This window comes from Bombina bombina, chromosome 5 (assembly GCF_027579735.1).
Source record: "Bombina bombina isolate aBomBom1 chromosome 5, aBomBom1.pri, whole genome shotgun sequence".
NCBI lineage: Eukaryota > Metazoa > Chordata > Amphibia > Anura > Bombinatoridae > Bombina > Bombina bombina.
In genome coordinates, this window is record NC_069503.1 from 838,049,191 (window position 1) to 838,064,099 (window position 14,909).

Below are 14,909 nucleotides of genomic sequence, written 5' to 3' on the forward strand. Positions count from 1 at the left end.
GGAGAAGAAGAAGAGTCCTAAAATGGTCCTCCGCGAGACTGCAGGACGGAACCTGGACCAGAATATCGTCCAGATAAGGAGCCACTGCAATACCTCTGGCTCTCGCTACCGCGAGCAGCGCCCCAGAACCTTCGTAAAGACTCTTGGGGCAGTCGCCAGACCGAACGGTAGGGCCTCAAACTGGAGTTGTTGTTCCATAAATTGTGAATCTTAGGAACCTGACGTGGTCCATGTGGATTGGCACGTGAATGTAGGCCTCCTTCAAGTCTATTGTCATCATAAATTGTCTCTCTTGAACTAGGAGCAGGATCGATCTGATCATCTCAATTTTTAACGATGGAACTGACAAACTTGTTTAGGCACTTTAGGTCCAGAATTGGGCAAAACATGCCCTCCTTCTTTGGGACCATGAAAAGGTTTGAATAGTACCCTAGACCCCTTTCTGCTAGAGGTACTGGAATGATTACTCCGAGAGATGAGAGATCCCTCACGCACTCTAGAAAGGATTCTCTCTTCTCTGGTCTTGAGGATAGGTTTGACAGGAGGACTCTGCCCCTGGGTGGATGAGTCCTGAACCCTATCCTGTAACCCTGGGTGATAACCTCCAGAACCAAAGGATCCTGGACGTCTTTCATCCAAGCCTCTGCGAACAGAGATAGTCTGCCCCCTACGTGATCCAACGACGGATCGGGGGCCGCCCCTTCATGCCGACTTTGTCTCGGCGGGCTTCTTGCTCTGCTTGGACTTGTTCCAAGATTGAGCTGGCTTCCAAGATCCCTTGAACTGCTGGGTTTTCGCAGCAGGCTGCTGGCGTTGAAACTTGTCCGAATGAAAAGGACGAAAAGTAGAGCCCTTAGGCTTCTTATCATGCGGAAGGAAAGCACCCTCTCCTCCCATGAACGTGGATATGATAGAGTCCAGGCCTGGACCAAAAAGAACTTTCCCCTGAAACGGAAAAGATAGTAAATCTAGACTTAGAAGTCATGTCAGCAGACCATGACTTTAACCATAGAGCCCTGTGGGCTAGAAAAAGAGAAACCTGATGTTTTGCTTCACAAATAAAAGAGTTAGCTACCCTTAAGGCCTTAATATTTTCCTGTATCTCCTCGAGGGGAGTCTCCACCTCGACCATAGCTGACAGCGCATCACACCAATAGGTAGCCGCTCCAGCCACCGCATCAATCGCTGCGAAACAAACCCTGTGAGTTGGAACATCTTTTTCAACATGGATTCCAACTTCTTATCCATGGGCTCTTTGAACGACGAACTATCCTCGAGGGGAATAGTCGTATGCTTGGCGAGCGTGGATAGCTCCATCCACCTTAGGAATGGCCCCCATAGCTCAAACTGAGAGTCCGGAACGGGGAACAGCTTTTTAAAAGAAGTAGAAGGAGAAAAGGACGAGCCAAGTTACTCCCACTCATTCTTAATAATCGTAGCCATCTTTACGGGAACTGGGAAGGTCTGGGGCACCACCCTGTCCTTGTAAACCCTATCTAGCTTCCTATCTAGGTTCTTCCTGAAGCTTCGGTTCCGGAACCTCCAACGTAGCAAGCACTTCTTTCAGTAAAAAGTGCAAATGCTCCATCTTAAACTTGAAATTTGGCTCCTCCGAAGCCGGAGGTTTAGAAGACACTAATTCCGTCCCAGAGAGCGCGCCCTCTGACGAGTCGGAGATGTCCTCCTCATCGGATAATCTCTCAGAGACATCCAACGGAGTAGATGACCCCTGGGATGGAAGGCTATTTCTTTCCCTTTGCTTGCGCTTCGCAGGGCGAGGTAGGGCATTGAAGGATGCAGAAACCGCCTCTTGCAACTGGGCAGCAAAATCTGGCGGCCATGAGGCCCCTCCCGCGGGAGGATTAATAGGGATCTGGGGAACTACATGTGTAATATGAGATGAATGTTGGGAATGCACCTCGCGGGATGGAGAACCCTTTAGAGGTGGACGGCTCAGTAGTACTAAATATCTTATTCATTTTAGATATTGCAATCTTATCAAAGCATGTGGAACACAGTTGAGCATACGGATCAACCTGTACTTCCTCACAATAAACACAGGTATTAGATTTGATTAAAGAGGGAGTATCCTCTAACATATCAGAGTCCTCCATAGCTTGCGCCTTTAATACGGACTGAGATGAGATAGATTAAATGGCACCTTTATACACCAATGGCCGGGGCGCTCACCACCTCCTATGACCCGGACCACAGAGAAACAGTTATGTCTACCGCAAATGCCGATCAGGAAAGAGGAAGTTGAAGAGGCCACATCCGGTCACATGGAGTGCCATGCAGGATCGCCCCTGCACTATAGAGAAAATGCGCGAAAAAACAGGCCTCGCTGATCTTCATCTGACTGTTCACACATTGCCAGAGCCTCATCTCACACATGACGTAGCATTAACACAAAGATATTATGCATAAATCCCCCCCTGTTCAATAATTCCCTTTCCAGGGATATTAACCCTTGATTCTATACAGATAAAAGGAGACACTCTGTGACCCTGTCTTCTTGCATTATCATATGAGTATAAATGAAACGATCTTACCAGAATCTATGCTGTGGAACAGGAACACAGCCCTTAAAGTGTGACAGGTTAGTAGCATCGCTCCTGACATGGACTTGAGTGAATAAAGGCAGGCAGTGAAACTCGTCAACGCTGATTGCCAAGGAGCTGTTAACATGAGTCAGGATGGTTTCGCAGAGACGACACTCTCCTGCATCTCCGGACTCTAACTTTCATCCATGCTCTCACTAAGAGGCTGACAAGATTACTTAAAACTCCAGTCCCATTTCAAAGAGTAATACCCTCCATAAGAGACTACTCCAAATCTTCTGACACTTCTCTGCCAACCTCCTGTGACGAAAGGCAAAGAATGACTGGGGGATGAGGGGAGTGGGGAGGGATTTAAGCCTTTGGCTGGGGTGTATTTGCCTCCTCCTGGTGGCCAGGTTCTTATTTCCCACAAGTAATAAATGAAGCAGTGGGCTCTCCTCCCATTAAGATGGAAAAGGGAGAGAAAGCAGTCTTCTCTTAGATACCATATCAGACACATTCTTACAATGAATGCCAACGGTTTCCAGTGCTGCATTACAAATAAAGGGATTTGCTGTTCTCAGCAGATTGGATGAGATTCAGGATCACATTAAAGTGTTTTCCCCAGAAACAAGTTCTTTTAAGGCTTTCACATCAAACAGCATTGTCAGAAGCGTTACGGGCTACACTGAAAGCAGGTCCAAACATAATACCAGCAAGCTGAAATGATCACCTATAAAAACCATACATTTTTCTATCTAAAGGATCCTTCAAAAAGGAACTATCCTCCAAAGGAATTCTGCCATTCTTTAGAAATTAGTTCAGAAACTTAATCAGGCACAGGTAAGAAGAAGGCTGCTTAGGAGCTGCCTTAATGATCTATCAATCCTCTAAACAGGTTGTAGATTGTAGCAGGACAATCCTCTACCTCTAAAGCAAATTAAAACTACCCACAATAAAGCATGAATATGCTCAAGCCTGAAATTATAGGACACATCCTCTTCCACAGCAGCAGGGCCCTGAGGCTCAGAGACTGTCCTCAGAATAAGAGTCCTCAAAGTCAGAGACGCCCCTGTCCTCAATGGGTAACTTAGAGGGGCCGCTCCTAAGGGGAGTCCCTGATGAGCTAAAATCCAAAGAAGGACCACCTTCAAATTCTTGCAAACATCTGGGCTTAACAGCTGTAGGCAAGCAAGCTAAAACCTCACTAACAGAGCAAAAATAATCCTTAAGTATTGGAGAAAGTTCATATGAACTCCTCTGGAAGCAACTTGATAGGGTAAAACCCCTTGCACTCTCTAAAGTGCAGTAAAACCCTGTTAAGGATTGTCAATAGACACACATGAGATACAAAGCTGAGCAGAGACACACACCTGAGATACCTTACAAAGCAAATACAAACTAGAAGGGGGTTAAAGTATCAGAGGGTCTCCCTTATAGATGATCAGCTGACAGATCAGAGGCCTAAGCTGCACCAGTTTGCTCCATAGTACCAGAAAGAAAATAGCTTAAGTATCAGAGATAGACTGAAGCAAATAAGTAGTATAAAGCACACAAATAGTTAACCCCGAAGGGAAGAAAATGCACAATGTAAAACTGATTAACCCTCAAGAGGGAAACAGTAACAATAATCATAAGGTGCTATCAAGTAAGTTCTGAAAAACTGCAAACACTGTTGAAAGGCTTACAAAGCAAATAATAGCGCATAAAGGATTAAGTAAAATTTGTACTCCAAACCTAAAGCCAAGCACTGATAATGATCAGAGTGCTTTACCACCTTCAACAGTCATGAAAGCCTGAGAATGCTACAGCAACACAGGAACAGGAAAGGATTAAATAACAGAAAAGGTGCTCTAAAAAGCATGCTAACACAGTCAACCCTTAGCAGACCTGTGCTACCGGTGAATGCTAAAAGACAAGAACCTAAAGGTAACAAGTAGATATTTAATGCAGGTAAAGGAAAACATACTGTGGTCAGATCAGAAGCAATTTTTGAGTGCACTTAGCCGACAGTGATAAATTTAAAGCAACAGTAACTAAGTTTTTAAAAAGTGCTATAAACTGCTAGTAAAAGGTGTATAGTGTACAAATATATACCCCCAGACTATGTGAATACCCGTTGAGCAATAAAGGTTCATGTGCTTACCTTTCAGCTGCAGTAACTTGCTTCCAGTAGATTAGCCCATCTTATGTAGTGCAATACAAATGCCAAGGTTCTAAATTAGTAAAAGCATCTACAACCCAGGGGATTGGCGGACAAGTCTATGTTTTTTTTTTTTTTTCAGATTTTTCTTCTTTATTTTTTTTTTTAAATAAATTTTTATTGAGGTTAGAAATGTGCAATAACAAGCATATTGAAGTACAAAAATCACATACAGAAATAAATAAAATAGAAAGAAACAAACATAGAAATTGTATTGACACAATGCACAATCATATCTGTTGCTACACAGGTATGCAGGTGGTACTAAAAATAAACCTCACATTTTCTGTTTAATTATATAGAGAATAAATGATTGCACCTCCATTATTTAAAGGGGCCACTCATGGGCCCATACATATTAAAAGACTCAGGGAGGTGCTCTAATGTTCAACATGGTCACTCTTGGACCTGAATAAGTAAAAATAATAAAACAAAGAAAAATATAGCAGGCTAAATAGCTTATGGAAATGTAAAGTCTAGAAAGCACTGCAATATCCCACTTAAAGATTTTCAAAAAGCATAAATGGCACTCTCTCTGGTTTAACAATAGCTATTGGTGTAAGCATAAGTAATAACAATGGATAAAAAGATATACAATTCAATCCTCCATTTTTATAACATGTTCTATGCTGAATTCCTCCAAAGACTCTAAAGGCCACTCTTGAACCTAGTGGTATGCTTATAGTAGGGAGGAGGAAGTATAACATTTAAATGAGTCACTGCTGGACCTAGGTATGTTAGAGAGAACGTTAAACACTAACAAATAGTGAACACAAATATATATGAAAACATCAAAATAAAGTGAAACATAATGCACTAACAACAAGCTTCAAAAATAGCTAGTCAGAAAAATCATATATGGCAACAGGGATGTTGAGAGAACCCTCTAATAGGGAGTAACATAAGGGCCACATGAGCTATAAGTGGTCTAAAATCTCCATTATGCAGACAGGAAGATGCTGTATTTATTTTAAAAGAGTGGCGTCATTCTAATGGCATTGAGCAATGTAATTACAAGAATTCTAGGCCACTATATACCATTACATCAACTTATAGTTATAGAAGGATAAATAAAATCAACATATGGAGTTTCCTGGCATGCCAACAACAATCGCCAATTAGTAATGTACTTGATCTTGAAGAGGGATCAGGGTGTATTACCTCGGCCGCAGGCAGCGCACCCATCCACTATGATAGTCTCAACTAACCAGTTAGCACAGAGTATAGACTCATCCTTAAATCCCACTAATAAAATATCTGGGTTATGAGAGAGTGCAATATAGTATATATACATGTTTAATTTGCAGAATTCACTCCCCTGTGCCTCCCTATAGATCTTGGCTAGATAGAGCTGATGTCCTATAAGTTACTCTGTGTGGAAGGGACAATCAATGACTATACCATATAACATATCTTATCAATTAGTGTGTCACAGTAACGGATGTAGATCTATATATGCCTCTATACACATACGTGAAAGCAGGATGTATAGCCATGGCCTGTACCATATAGAGTATTATATCTGCATTACAAGTTTGCCTGGCATCACATTGTATAGTACATTAATGTCCATAAAAATATCATGTGTTAAGTCAAAGGGGAGAAAGAACATACATCCTAACAGGGCTAGTAGAGCTTATGCGTAGCTTTTCTATTCTCAATGATAAATACACATTTATGTCCATAAGGAATACTGTGAAATAAAGGCGACCATCAAAGGGCTTAGTGAAGTGACCCCAAACATATTATTGACAGGAATTAGACGTGTTTATTGCACCTTAAAGGAAGTGCAGCGTGTGAGTTAAAGTATCGGTCAATCCAGCTGTCTTGCATCCAAGCCGGAGAGAGCAGTGTGGGACAAGATATAACTTTTTATCCGATGCCAGCCCTCTTTATTGCATCTGCGTTGTTAGTGATCAGGGGTTGTGACCCAAAAAGAAGAGGACTGTGCGGCGTGTACTTGCTGACGGTTATGAGAGTTCTACCTAAGATCCAGCCTTGCAAGACAGGCATCAGTCCATCCCTGAAGCCAGGACACATTCAGCCCACTCCTGATCGCTCCAACATGCGGAGCCGCAGATGGAAGGTAAGGGGCCTGCTTTTCCACGCGCACCTTTTAAGATCCCACAGCGGCAGTTCAAACCTCCAGCCGGTCAAAGCCACTCGCAGCCCTCAGAGGGGCATCAGCTGATCACCAAGAACTGTGGTGTCGGGCTGCTTGGTAAGACATGCGTTCCCATCCAGCACATCGCAAAGGCAAGCGGAGCATTGCAGCAACTTTTTTCCATGCTTACTCGCCGCTCTTCCCGGTGTCTCTAGAACTATCTTAATCTGTATAGGGGCACCGCGTTTCCTCTCAGGAGCTCCCAAACAGTTTTCAATACTGTAAGCTTCGCTCAATATGAGTCTCCCCACCAAGGGCCGTCGTCGGACCCCAGAGCCATAAGTATGTTCAGGCTTAATGTTATCCCCGCCAACCTCTGCAATTGTGGAGTCCATCGCCTGGGATAATAAGCAGCCTGCACCCACTAAGTCAGTCATGATTTCGGGCGATTTATCATCCTGCCTAGATGTTAGAATGGGACACGCTGCAGGTCGTCTGATAGGTTTTAGTTCTGATGAAATAGCTGTAAGCATCCGTTTCTCTCTAACGGCAGTACACATCTGTGCTAGTGCCCCAAAGCTGTCTGTAATGAGATCAGACATATGCCGGTAGTGCATATCCAATAGGTTAACAATTGTGTCCTCAAGGTGCTGCCACTTTAGTGCCATGCTGCTGATGGCGGTGTAAAAAATGAAGGGTATGAAAATGTATCCTCGGAGGTTTCTGAACTGTTAAGTAGGGAGGGGAAAGGACAGCTTTCAAAGCTGCTATACCCGGATAACCGGGGGGGTTAGGTGTAGGCCAGGCCTGCTTCTAGGCCTCCACTGCGTACCTCACCGTTCCAGTACTTCAGGGCAGAAGGTGGCATCACATTTTAGACCAAACTGTTCAGCAAATGTTGCTATTGAAGAATAAGTGTAATTTAATCCCAGATGGAGCCATAGTTAAGCGATATGCAGTGGATAGATATGCTCAACTCTTCAGCTACTGAAATAAGCAGCCATCATGGCCGCCGCCCGGAAGCATCCCCACAAGTCTATGTTTTACCAGGAAGGTCTGTGACATTCCCTGCTGAGAAAATAAATTTTTGCTACTCTTCTGAATGACAGGTTACTGTGAAGAAGAACTGGGCTTCAGACTGGTTAGAGGATCCGCTTTCAAGGACGAGTAGACCTGCACTTCACGCTCATCTCATTAAGGAGGAAAATTAAAATGACTAATGATCATGGAAAGTGGGATGGATTTAAAGCTCTAGTGTCTTGGGGTGTCTTGTATTCTCTTAGTGTTCAGGAGGGAAACACCTAATGACTCGTGGACTCTCACCATCTGATAAAAGAAATCAAGTAAGAAGGATCACAGGATAAAGACACTCTCCTGACTAAAGAAATTGCAAAGAGGAACAAAACCTTCCAAGACAAAAACTGAATGTCAAGACCATCCATAGGCTCAGAAAGAGGACCCTTAAAAGCTCAGGAATGTCCACATGTCTGCAGCACTATATGGCAGCAGTTTTGCACGAATGTTATGCATTTGCAAGAGCACTGAATGGCAGCACTTTTTACTGTCATGGATGAGATTGCATGGTGGTTTAAAGGGATATGAAACCCTATAATCTATGTTTTATTCAGAGTATACAATTTTATAAGTTTCCAATTTACTTCTATTTTAATATTTATTTAATTCTCCTGGTATTCTCTGTTAAAATGATACCTAGGTAGTGAGCATGCACATCTGGAGTATCTCTCGGATGCCATCTAGTGCTCTTGCAAACGTATAACATTCTTCCAAAACTGCTGCCATATAGTGCTGTAGCATGTGCAGGATCCTGAGCTTTCCTCCCTGATTTTCAACAAGTAAATTAGAAAGTTGTTTAAAATTGCATTCTATATCCGAATCATGAAAAATAGATTTTGGGTTTCATGTCCCTTTAAATTATTGGTAGATCACCCTTACAAAGGGTCAGCACGATGTCCTGAGATGTGAGCTGTACTAGTTTGCTCCATAGTATATAGTAAGGATAGGCAAATATAGGCAGGTAGATAGCAACATAGAAATACAGAATGAGAGAGATATAAGAAAGGCGGAGAGGGGCGCACATCATTGCCGTCTGATGACCACTGCTTCTTAAATCACGGCTACACGTTCTCTTATGCGAACCTGCACCCAACGGAGTTCCCACCCGTTAATAAATCTGGCCCTATAAAAGGCACAGAAAGGGTTAAACCCCTAAGGGGAACACAGAATAATTGGCACATTGTAAAACTGAAGTCCCAAAAAGGCATTTAGAAAAATTGGACACTGTCTCTATTAATGGAAAAATATGTCTTTAAAAAGTAAAACAAACAAACAAACCCCCAACAAATTCATACAATAAAAGGATATATTTTTTTCTTTTGGGACTAATGCTGCACTGGAAACGCCAGGGACTAACTTTTGGAGCAAAATAGTGCATCTTCACTCTCCTCCTCACTAATTTGTAGTTAAATTTCTCTTGAAAGTAAGGAACAGTGAACTCACATTTTTTTCCACAGCTTGCTTCATTTTAAGAAGATTTTTGTTTTTAACTGAACACTTGCCCAATATAGTGAAAAACAGCCAAGAGAGATTACAGTCTAGTTTTACATTATTATGTTACAAAGCAAACATTCATGATAAACATTATGTTAAAATTAGACATTTACCTGAAATATCCTAGGTATTTCTTCAGAATTTGCACGATACACATCCCCTTGGGTAACAGGTCGGACATGGAAAAGTTTACTAGAAGTAAGAAGATTCCATTAAGTTGAGAAAAATGTATATACTGTAGCTATAAATGTAGCTAGTTCATTTGATCTTAAGAATAGGCAAAAAGACTAGGAATATAGTGTGTGTATTTTCATTATTAGATTTTTGGAGTTTTATAGTAATAATTATTTTTAAACCTAAAAGTATTCAAATTTCTAGGTATTTTTCTAATAATTTAAAGTTAAATTAATTACTTATGGTGAGATGTGCAGTCTTCTGGGTAGATTGTCTTTGAAAGCAAATAACATTTTTGAAGTGTATTATATATAGTGATACCCTAGATGCTAGGCAATGGGTTCCTGTCTGTCTGCACCCCTTGTAGATGGGAACAGCCTTTTTGTTGAAGATTGATACTAGGGTTAGCCAAGATAGAGAACTCAAGATTTTATTGTTCAATAAAATGAAAATCTTAATCTAACCCTCTAACGAATACTCCACAAGAAAATAAAAAATGCATCAGAATAGCCTGCTCATAGAGGTCATGTCCATTAAAAGGCAGCAAGTCTACATGGGAATTGAAGGCTGCAGCACTTACCCAGGTTTAGGAGTACTATTAACAAGAACAAGTAATGATTGGTTAATACTGTAATAACATTAGCACTTAAAGGCATACTAAACCCAATTTTTTTCTTTAATGATTCATATAGGGTATGCAATTTTGAGCAACTTTCTAATTTCCTGCTACTATCAATGTTTCTTCGTTTTCTTGCTATCTTTATTTAAAAAGCAGGAATTTAAAAATTAGAAGCCAGCCCATTTTAGGTTCAGCACCCTGGATAGTGCTTGCTTATTGGTGGCTACATTTAACAAACCAATAAGCAAGCATAACCCAGGTTCTCAACCAAAAATGGGCCGGCTCTTACGCCTTACATTCCCTGCTGTTTAAATAAAGATAGCAAGAGAACAAATAAAAATTGATAATAGGAGTAAATTAGAAAGTTGCTTAAAATTGAAGGCTCTTTCTGAATGATTTAAGAAAAAAACATAATTTATGCTTACCAGATAAATTCCTTTCCTTCCGGACAGGGAGAGTTCACGGCTTCATTCCTTACTGTTGGGAAATACAACACCTGGCCACCAGGAGGAGGCAAAGACACCCCAGCCAAAGGTTTAAATATCCCTCCCACTTCCTCATTACCCCAGTCATTCTGCCGAGGGAACAAGGAAAAGTAGGAGAAACCTTAGGGTATAAGTGGTCCCAGAAGAATAAAATAAATAATAGGGGACCACTCATAGACAAGAAAAAAACAGTCAGGGGCCATGGACTTACCCTATCCATAAGAATTTATCTGGTAAGCATAAATTATGTTTTCCTTCCTAAGATAGGGAGAGTCCACAACTTAATTCCTTACTGTTGGGAAAACTATACCCAAGCTCCAGAGGACACTGAATGAATAACGGGAGGGAACAAAAAGGAAGAGGCGGACCCTATTCTGAGGGCACCACAGCCTGCAAAACTTTTCTCCCAAAAGCTGCTTCAGCCGAAACAAAAACATCAAACTTGTAAAATTTTGAAAAAGTATGTAAGGCGGACCAGGTAACCGCCTTACAAATCTGATCCATAGAGGCTTCGTTCTTAAAAGCCCAAGAGAAAGCCACTGGATGACACTCCTTAACCAAAAATATAGGGAAGTCGAAGTAGCCTTCTGCCCTTTACGCTTCCCTGAATAGACAACAAAGAGGAAGATTGTCTAAACTCCTTAGAAGCCTGAAGATAGAACTTCAAGGCGCGAACAACATCCAAATTGTGAAGTAAGCATTCCTTCGATGAAGGATTAGGACACAAGGAAGGAACTACAATCTCTTGATTGATGAGATCTGACACAACCTTAGGAAGAAAACTTAATTTAGCAAGTAAAACTGCCTTATCTGCATGAAAAATCAGATAAGGGGGCTCACATTGCAAAGCAAAGATCTCAGAAACTCTGCACGCAGAGGCAATAGCCAATAAAAAGAGAACCTTCCAAGATAACAATTTAATGTCAACGGAATGCAGAGGCTCAAACGGAACCTGTTGCAAAAACCGAAGAACAAGATTTAGGCTCCAAGGAGCCCCAGATCTAAACACAGGTCTGATCCTAATCAGAGCCTTAACAAAGGACTGCATGTCTGGAAGCTCAGCCAGTCTCTTGTGCAATAAAACCAACAGGGCCGAAATCTGTCCCCTCAGGGAACTAGCAGAAAAGATAATATCCTGGCAACCTTAACTCTGTGCCAGGAAAAACCGCGCACTTCACACCAGAATAAGTAGGTCCTCCACACCTTGTGGTAGATACGCCGAGTAACTGGTTTACGAGCTTGAATAAGAGTATCAATGACACTCTCAGAGAAACCTCTCTTGGCTAAGACTAAGCGTTCAATCTCTACGCAGTCAGCCTCAGAGAATCTAGATTTTGATGAAAAAATGGACCTTGTATCAGGACATCCCCACTAGATCCGCGAATCACAACCTTTGCGGCCACGATGGAGCAATCAGGATTACTGAAACCTGCTCTTGCTTGATACGGGCCACCACTCGAGGAAGAAGCGTTAATGGATGAAAAAGATATAGGAGTTTGAACCTCCAGGGCACTGCTAGTGCATCTATTAGATCCGCTTGGTGATGCCTCATACCTCGACCGGTACCTGGGTAGCTTGGTATTTTGACGGGACACCATGAGATCTATCTCCGGTGTCCCCCACTTGCTGCATATCTCTGCAAACACCTCGGGATGGAGAGACTATTCCCCTGGATGGAAGGATTGCCTGCTGAGAAAATCTGCCTCCCAGTTCCAGTCCATGGAATGTGGATTGCTGACAGCGAACAGCTGTGGGCCTCCACCCACTCCAGAATTCGCCAAGGAATTTCTCGTTCTCCCCTGATGGTTGAACCCAGAAGAAGCCAAGCATTCAAAGCCTTGAAAATTGCCCGTATTTCCAAAATATTCATCGGGAGGGAGGACGACTCCTGAGTCCACAACCCCTGTGCCATCCTGGCACCCCAAACATATCCCCATCTGGATAGGCTTGCGTCCGTAGTCACAATTTCCCAGGATGGTCTTAAGAAGCATGTCCCTCGGGACAGATAATCTGGACAGAGCCACCAAGAGAGCGATTCTCTCGACCGGCTGTCTAATACAATATGTTGAGACAGATCTGAATGATCGGCATTCCATTCCCTCAGCATGCATAGTTGTAAAGATCTGAGACGGAACCTGGCAAAAGGAATGATGTCCACGCAGGACACCATGAGACCAATCACCTCCATACATGGGACAACTCCTCCTAAGGAGGATAGATCCCGAAGCACCCTAGAAAGGCAGCACTCTTTTCTGATCTGGTAGACAGATTCAAGAGAAGGAATCTGCCCCTTGGCGGATGAGGTTTGAAGCCTATCTTGTATCCCTGTGATACCACCTCCAGGATCCATGGATCCTGTACGTCCTTGAACCAGGCGTCTGAAAAAAAGAGACCGTCTGCCCCCTACACAATCCGATCCAGGATCGGGGGCCACCCCTTTATGCAGATTTGTTTTTGGCGGGCTTGTTATTCTGCTTGGATTTATTCCAGGACGGAGTTGACTTCCAAGTAATCTTGGGTTGCTCGGGCTATGAGGATTGTTGTTGTTGGAATTTGTCAGAACGAAAATTAGAAGATTGTCGTCCCTTAGACTTGTTCTTCTTATCTTGTTTTAGGAAGGCACCCTTGCCTCTGGTAACCGTAGAAATAGACAAAGAGTCGCACCAGTAGGTAGCTGCTCCGGCAGCCGCCGGTTGAAACAAAAAACCTGTATGTTGAAACATCTTTCTCAGAAAGGTTTCCATTTTCTTATCCATTGGCTCTATGAATGAAGAACTATCCTCAAGAGGTATAGTAGTACGTTTAGCAAGCGTAGAGATAGCACCATCCACCCTACAAATCCAGATGAGAGTCCGGGACCGGGAACAACTTTTTAAAAGTAAACGAGGGGGAAAAGGAAGAACCAATTCTTTCCCATTCGTTCTTAATAATGTTTGCCATCTTAACCGGCACAGGAAAAGTCAAAGGCACTTTTCTGTCTTCGTAAACTCTGTCTAACTTAGGTATCATAGGTTCTTCAGGTAGCGCAGCCTCTGGAACCTCTAACTTAGACAGAACCTCCTTTAATAAAAAACGCAAGTGCTCAATTTTAAATCTAAAGGATGGTTCCTCTGCAGGAGGCTTAGACGCTAAGGACTCCGACCCAGAAAGTTCGCCCTCTGAAGCTATAGAGGTTAACTCATCATCGGATAACTGGGACATAATAGCAAAATCTGATAAATATTTAGATGACTCCAGGTCAGGAGAGCTATGTTTAACATTTTTCTTGCATTTGTTAGAGAGAGGTAAATGCACTGAGGGCCGCAGACACAGCCGTTTGTAACTGTGCGGCAAAGTCCGCAGGAAGAAGGCCCCCTCCGGATGGAGGATTAGATGTGCTACGGAGAACTGCATGTGGAGTGGGTACTGTAGCAAGGGTAGTAATCTCACGGGACGCCGAGTCCTGAGATGTAAACGGCTCAGAGGGACTAAGAGCCTTAGCAGGCTTGTCTCCCTTCTTAGACTTTATAGGCATGTGGAAAATAATTGAGTGGGCAGGAAAACCACAACCTCCTCACAATATAAACAGGTATGATTTAGTACAGAAGGAGTACCTTCTAACATGTCAGAGTCTTCCATAGCTCACGTTATACCCACAGACGTTTTATTATAGAAAACTGCACCTTTATACTCCCAATGGCTGGGGTACTCACCACCTCCTAGACCCAGACAGTTAACAGAGGAAACGCTCTCCTCAGGTTCAAGTCTCAGCCAGAATGGAGGAAATGAACATAGACCACACTGTTATTACAAGTACAGCAAGTTATAGGAGCTGTGCAACACTTTTAAAAACGAAAGTGAAACTTAAAAGTGAAACCTGTTTGTTCCAGCCAAAAACACACAGTCTATCAGCCCATGAAAAAAATCACACAAAGCAGCATGTAAATAAAAATACACTGATTAATTAACCCAAACTGTTCAATAAACCCTCTTCAGAGGATATTAACCCTGGATCCTATCAAGGTACAAAGGAGCCACACTGTGACACTGTTATAGCGTTTTAGGTGTAAAAATTGAAACAATCTTACCTCCAGAATCCATGCTGTGGGACAGAACACAGCCTCTCAAGTGTGACAGTCTTATAGCAGCGCTCCTGACATGGATTTGAGTGAGAGAAAGCAGGCGGAAGTGAAACTTGTCAACACTGATTGCTTAGGAGGTGTTAACAGTAGTCTGG

At 42.6% G+C, this 14,909-nt stretch overlaps 1 protein-coding gene across 1 annotated transcript in view; it reads right to left on the bottom strand.

Moving 5' to 3' along the window:
* The window catches only part of ROCK1 (Rho associated coiled-coil containing protein kinase 1), a 1,092,122-nt gene that overhangs the window by 45,218 nt on the left and 1,031,995 nt on the right, over nucleotides 1–14,909 (bottom strand). The window contains exon 30 of the mRNA XM_053714968.1: nucleotides 9,529–9,607. Coding sequence (XP_053570943.1) covers nucleotides 9,529–9,607 — 79 coding nt within the window. The remainder of the gene's footprint in view (nucleotides 1–9,528; nucleotides 9,608–14,909) is intronic.